At 38.9% G+C, this 7400-nt stretch overlaps 1 protein-coding gene across 1 annotated transcript in view; it reads right to left on the minus strand.

Annotated features, from left to right (window-relative positions):
- trabd2a (TraB domain containing 2A) overlaps positions 1–7400 on the minus strand; it is a 60586-nt gene that overhangs the window by 1713 nt on the left and 51473 nt on the right. Inside the window, exons 5-6 of the mRNA XM_014002423.1 lie at positions 4143–4233; positions 1958–2230 (exon numbers count right to left, since the gene is read on the minus strand). Coding sequence (XP_013857877.1) covers positions 1958–2230; positions 4143–4233 — 364 coding nt within the window. The remainder of the gene's footprint in view (positions 1–1957; positions 2231–4142; positions 4234–7400) is intronic.

Raw genomic sequence — 7400 nt, forward strand, 5'->3', positions numbered from 1 at the left:
GTATATATAGGTCCCCTAACTATATAAAAATATATAAATATATAAAAAATAACATCTAAGACAAAACCACGTAATTCAGTATGTATGTGTGTGCCACCCGAAATCTTGTTTAGGGCTTCAAATTGGCTAGGGGTATCATGCAAAGTCCTAAAGAACTACAGACAACATTTATAAGTGAATTTACAAGTATAAGTTTGTAATTTAATTTCAATTCATGCCAGAGTTTATTTCAGCCGGTACTCACAGAAGGCACCACACCTTTAAGACTTCACTTCAATACATTTTAAATGGAAGGTTGCGTAAAAGTAGGTAGCTGAAAAAGAGACAAATTCTCTGTTGAAGTGACTTTATGTCGACAAAAAGAACATCACTGTGTGGCCACGCATCAAGCATAACAGACAGCCGTGGCACCGAGGTCGCTTCTGTTTTTTTGGACCGCTTCACCTTCTTTTACTTGGCCATCATTTCAGACATTAAAATACACAAAGACGTTCGGCCAGTGCACTTTGTAGCACGAGCAGCCAAACGGTCTGGTTCCTCTCTGTTTAAAATGCAGAGTCTCGCAGAACGACAGAAAACATTTCCACAGACATAATGTACACAGATGTTCACAAACCTCGCCTGTTCTCTCTAGGATTGAGAAAGGTTTTCTTTCCACTGCTAATTAAAAATTATGCAAACCTTACAGAAAAAAATGCATGTTCAGTCAGAGGTAAAAAAAAAAAATTCTATATGTGGTTGTAGGACATCTTGCAAAAACTTAATGTTATTATACATGAACTTTGACCTTTATTAGGGWTGGGCAATCCTGGTCCTGAGGGCCGCTGTCCTGCATGTTTTACATCTTACCCTGCTCCAACACACCTGATTCAGTGATTTATTTATTTTCTTGAGTTCCGCAGAAGCCTCTACAGTAATCACCCATTCGTTGAAATCTGGTGTGTTACAGCAGAGGAAACTCTAAAGCATGCAGGATAGTGGCCCTTGAGGACCAGGATTGRCCATCTTTGTTCTAGATAAAAATCAGATCAAACTGTTTAACAGAAACACCTGCAACTGATCTGAACTGTCAAATTATTTTGATAGAAATGTGAATAATGAGTATAGATGAAAGTGAAAACGTTCAGCTGGCAATGTCAAACATTTTCAAACGTCTTAAAACTGCACAGTATTATCCATGTGTATGTAAGTTCCCATTTATATAAATGCTATAATTGCATGCTAGCCATATACATTATATACACAAGTTGTATTAATTCAATAAGAAAATGTAATGTCTCACAATAAGTGTGAAATTTGTACGTATTTCTTGTTTTCTTCTACGTTTTTGCCCTAATTTTCTCTTTTCAATCCATCTTTATGTAATAAAGTTGAAACTGAAAACCCAGAAATGCCCACAGCTGTGAATGAACTCAAACTYTTTTTGTCACAAGCAAAATGGTTGTCTTAGCTGATTATTTTCAGCAGATAAATTAATTCACAAAGTCCTATATTCATTCATACAACTTTGCTTCCTCGAAAAATCAACAACTGGAACAAAGTTTTGCTGTCACAAAACACAGAGAGGAGGTTTTGACACAGCAGAGGGTTCCTTTATGTCTGAAAGTTGAGCTTGTTTTGTTGTTTGGTTWCTCCCTGCCTTGAGCTATCGTAACAGTAAAGCCGGATTCTTCGRAGGAATTATCAAGTTGATATTTTTAAACCCAAGCAATATTATCAACTGGGTTAAAGTGTGTGTTTTGAGCGTAGGAATGTGATACAGTGGCTCTTTGAGCTCGAGGCGTCACAAAAGGAAGTATCGGTTTTAACCTATCGACAAGTAAACATTTCAGATGCCCTTCTCAAATTGTCTCGAAACCTTTACAGTATTACACCAGGCTGCCTTTTTTTGTCTTCATTATCTTAAAATGCATCTCAAAGCAGAATCCTCATCTTTTTTTATTTTTTGCTTTCTTACCTCTCTTCWATGCGCACCCAAAGGTCATTAAAATGCCGGTTCCGCTGTTTCTTCTGCTTGTTCCGCCTTTTTTTCTTCAGCATCTTCCTCTGCGCTTTCTCTAGCAGATCCAAGCTATCAGGTGGAAGAATCATGTGGGGTAAAAGATCTTCCTCCTGGGGTCGCCCATCGTCCTCGGCCTTGTGGGACAGCTCATGGAGGAARGGCTCCAGTGGAGGGGACTCGTCTTGGTGGTCTTCCATTGCTGGCGAAGCAGATATGATGGATGATCTCCTGGAGGACAAACATAAAAGGATAAGATGATTTTAAAAGGAAGGAAATGAGAAACCTAACGTATGTTGAAATTGGTGAAAACACTGTTTTTTCAGGGTTTAGCGCCTAAATTCTCTGTGCACAAGCATTGTTTTGTAAACTCTGGCCTTGTGGTAACCCTTCACAGCACTCAACTATGAATAGGTCAGATGCAGGTTCATTTCAGTCCCATATCAAACACTGGGCTTGTGTGTGAGTTGATTTACTCATTCATTCGCTCACCCACAGGAACAGGAACACAGATTGAGGCTGAGATAGCCACCCGCAGAGTCGCACGCTCCACCGACTGCACTACAAGCTCCTCAGAAGGAGGTACAAGCTTGACTTTATTTGGTCTTTTCAGCACTACTTCATTGGTGGTCATTTGTTTATTGTTTTTTTTTTTTCTTTTTCAGGCTTATCTGCTTATCACAGTCAGTAATGTGGGAGCAGTCAAAAATGGACAAGTACCTATACAGAACGAAAGGCGATGGTGAGAATAGTTTTTTTGCTGAGACTGGAAAATGTAAACACGAGATGCGTGGTATGATAGTCTGTACCGGTATGTGTGGGAAAACTGTTGAGCGCTTTGCGTCTTTGTCATGTTGGGTTTTTGGAACATTTTGAAAAAAAATGTTTTGTCCCCTGGCAGAACGGCGGCTCAGTTTGTAGAGTTGATGCCTCTCAGCAAGAAGGTCGCTGGATCAAATCCCAGCCTGGGAACCTTTTTGAGTAGAGGTTGCATGTTCTCTCTGTGCATATGTGGGTTTTCTTCAGGCACTCTAGCTTACTCCCACATTTCATAAACATGACTGTTAGGCTAACTTGGAACTCTAAATTGTCCCTAGGTGTAAATGGTTGTCTGTTTGGTTAGTCTCTATATGTGGCCCTGTGATGGACTTGCGATCTGTCTAGGGTGTACCCTGCCCCTCGCACTGTGACTACTGGATATGGGCACCAGTGACCCTTAAAGGAAGAAGTGGGTATAGATAATGGACGGATGAATGTTTTGTGCCCAGTAAACATTTATTACTAGCCTGGCCCTTGCCTTCCTARGCAGTTCCGCTCAGTTCTAGTTTCCCTTCACTGCTCTGTCTGGGATTTCTCCCATAGACAAGGATTTCTTCAGGYGAATTTCACTTAGGCCAATCAGCGAACAGAAGGCAGGGTTTTGAACAACGTCGATTTTCTGCGCAGTATCTGCTAGTGAGTTTAGCAATGGCAGTGGAGGAAGTGAATGAAGCCAGTCCGTGTTGATAAGGCTTCCAAATTTAATTTGTCTGACAAAGCAGCAGCTCTCATTTACAGTCGTCTCATTCGGCTCGGTACTTCTCTCTTCTCAGTAGGGTTGTTTACAGCGCACACAATTTCCAGTTAGCTTCTTAGCTTAGCCTCCTTCACAGTGGAGCTGGTGTACACATATGCCACGGCCAACCGATCCAATCATTTTAAACTTTGACAGAGGCCACYCCTCCAGCAAGAACAGCTTCTCTATAGCCGAGAGTCCAGACCCTTGCACGAAGCAAAGCGAAGGACAAGGGTCTAGTTTTAACCAGGCTAACTTATTACTAATCAAGTGTTAAAAGATGTTAATTGTTATAAAACAGGTCATTCAGATTTCAGGAGAATTTTTAAGGTTGTAGAATTATAATGCAAAATCTTAAGTTTCAAAATCAATTCTATTATGTCTAACTGAAGGGACTTCTAATATGGAAAGCATAGACCGCAATCAGTAAAATATCTAACTACCTGCAAGATAGAAAAAAGCAAAAAGATGCAACAGAAGAGTAATGGGTGTTAGCCAATAGATCACCCTGAATGTGAAACACTGTAACAGATAATGTCCTGCTAGACGATTATGAGTGTGTTAAAAATGTTTTATTGATTAAATTACCTCTTTATGGGCTGTCCAGCAYGGGTGTGCTCCACCTCGTAACCTTGGCGGCGAAGGACATCGATGACTGTGTTGTTGCCAAGAAAATGACCTACAGCCAAGATAATAAGAACTGATGAGTCCCATTTTCACTTAGTTAATGATGATCTATTACAACCTAATGGAAACAAGACAGCTAAGACCAAGAGTTGCACCTTTTTTGGGGATTATAAGAAGAATGCAATTAAGTTAAGGAAGACAATCCAAGAATGCAACATAGGAATAATGGTGAACGAGCACAAGGGCTTTGCACTAGCTGACACTTAACACCCACACACTCACAGTCAGATTGGATCCTTTTTCAACATTTAAGTCATTTATGTATTAAGAACTTGGGGAATTTATGGGAGTCAGTGTATTGAATGATATTTGCATTATAATTTCCTTTTGACAAGTTAATACTTGGAAAAATGGCAACATATTTCACAACAAAAATGAAAATAGATTTCACTTATGTTTAAAGGGGGTATTACTGTATGTGTTTTCAAGGCACATTGTTCACTTCTATGCCACAATCAAGTAACCTTAGGTTGTTATGAAAATGCTGTATATATCAAAAATTAATTTGACTTTGCGTTGTAGTTTATCCAAATGTCTAAAATTGGCCTCTGTCTTTTTAAGAACCTCCTACTGTTTCTGACACTCCCACTTCTCTATGTTTACTACAGAGGTCTATGAAGTACTTGAATGAAATAACTAAATAAAAGTAAAAATGCCCTAACAGAAAATGACTGGCAAAACTGTGTTTCACTGATAAGAAAAGTACTTAAGTAAAAGTCATAAAACTGCTCACAATAACTGGGAAAGTAAAATAAAAATAAAAAAAATTTAACACACACTCCCGGCATCCCAAATTAACATTTAACTATGACATTATAGATATTATAGCCTTTATAAAAAATATTATTTTGGAAGTCACCTTCCAATAAATGTCATTTTGAAAATTCTAAATTCTAAATTATTTTACTCAATACTTTTACTTTTAATATGTAAGTACATTTTATATCAGAAATTTACTTTTGATACTTAAGTACAGTAAATATCAGATATTTTAAGACTTTTACTCAAGTAATATTCTTAGAGAAGACTAACTTTTACCAAAGTAATTCTTGAACTTTTACTCCAGTATCACTTAAAAGTATTTGATACAACACCTGTTTGGTTTTCAAACAATGCTTCAGGGGAGGGGTGCTCTGTTAGGCAGGAGCTCAGCTGCAGACTAAGCTCCAAGGAGGAGCTTTGGGTAAATAGGTGGAGCTTTGTACCAGTAAGCATTTAGGCAGATTCACATGACTACCAAGGATTTCTTAAACATGCATGAAGGAGTCAAAGCAACACTCTGGATATGTTTTTAATGAGGGAATAATATCATAACATGATATAAAGCTGAAAAAAGTATATTTTGCACAATACTTCCCCTTTAAAATAAACCTAAAGAAATGTTGATTGTAATTATTGGTTTGCTTGCTTTTATGAAGATGAAACCAGGGGAAATTGAACATTACCCAATCTGATTTTTCTTTTTTTAGATAAACATTTCTATAAAATGTAGTACAAAAACCATGTTGTTTGTCACATTCTGAATTATTAACTATCTCACAGGGCACTGGGCTGTGACAATATGGAAAACTAGGGTTTGTATGACCTTGGACACTTTTTAACTTTCCATTCTTGTCATCTGATATTCTTCCTGTTAAAATAAATTACTCTTCTGCTGCTGGGTGTATCCCTTCACCCCTGATCATTCTCCATCAATACTTTTTATATTGAACCTCCATTTTTGTATTCTATTTTTAACTCTCCATTCTCCCTCTTACTTATTTTTCACTTCCCCTTTACTCCCCCTTCCCCTCTTTCTTCGTGTGACCCTCTCAGTTAGGTGAAGTGGGTGCATTGAAGCTTCAGGTTGCCATGTCAAGAGGTCTCCATTCTTCCTCTCATTCTGACAAAGGGGAGCAGTGGTCCATTGTTTGGGCCTGCTCAGCCGTGGCACCAGAGAGCTGTGTAAACAATGAGCCCCAGCACTTTAATCTGGCCAAGAGCCACCGATAGAAGGAGGTTAGTCCATAAGCACTATGGGTGTTGTGATGCTGCACCGTGACGTGGCCGAAACGATGTCAGAAAATGGAACAGCAGTAGAAGCAATCCATAAAGAATCCACAATCAGCATCGCAACAAAAAACTTTTTTATGCAAATGTTGCCACTTTCACTATGATACTTTATAATTTGTGTATTTTTATTATTAGGCCACAGTTCAAATCTTTGAATGCTTTAAGAAATGACGATTATTTGCCCATATCTTAATCTTGGGGTGCATTCCTCATATCAAAACTGTTCAAACATGAAATGGTAACAGTTGATGCAACAACGAGAATACCTCATTTTAAACAGCAACTATCATCAATACAAAAGCCAAGAGAATTATCTAGAACCCCCCAAATTCTCCATCAGAGCTGGAAACCAGAACGAAGCAAACGAGACAGAGTTTCCAGGCTGGCAACATTTAGAAACAGCTCTATGTGATTTATGCAAGTTTACATCAGGGGATTAAGGTGGGATAAATGGAGCTGTTCAGCACAATGTAGGGCCGCGCAAAAGTGGGCGGACTTCCAAACTTCAAAGAAACACAGAAGCACACACACACACCCACATCCGTACTCACTCCACAGAGGAACCGCCAAGGACCTCCTGGCCCTCGGAAAGGGTCTAACATATTCTAAAATATATTTTTTTGAACATCCTCACTCACAATATTATTATAGCATTAATGAGCAGATGGCCAATTAAAGCAGCATCGTGACCTCAGCAGACAGAAGCTGGTCTGTGTTTCTCACACAAGAAAAGGGTTTTAGTACTGACTGAGAGCTGGTCGTCTCAGTGTGGGCAGTTTAGGTTTTGTTTCTGAAAATGTCAAGATTCCCACAGGTAAAGAAACACCTTCATTGGTACAGAGGCCAGCTGTGGTCGACTCCGTTTTGCTATCAGATTGGGTTAGAAATTCAATCTAATAACAATAAAAAGAAAGACCTGAGCAGAAGGGATGCTCTGAATGCTAGTTCAGGCACTTAGTGGCTGGTGTCAGGCCCTAAGTGCACAAAAAATATTAATTGAACTCACAAGGGCATTCGAAGCTGGTACTGATTTATGAAGTGGAAAAAGGGGCAAAACTTCTGTGAGTTTGTGGTCCAGACCGGAAAAAATGAAACTATATATATATG

The sequence above is a fragment of the Austrofundulus limnaeus genome, unplaced genomic scaffold, assembly GCF_001266775.1.
Source record: "Austrofundulus limnaeus strain Quisiro unplaced genomic scaffold, Austrofundulus_limnaeus-1.0 Scaffold13, whole genome shotgun sequence".
In the NCBI taxonomy this organism is placed as follows: Eukaryota; Metazoa; Chordata; class Actinopteri; order Cyprinodontiformes; family Rivulidae; genus Austrofundulus; species Austrofundulus limnaeus.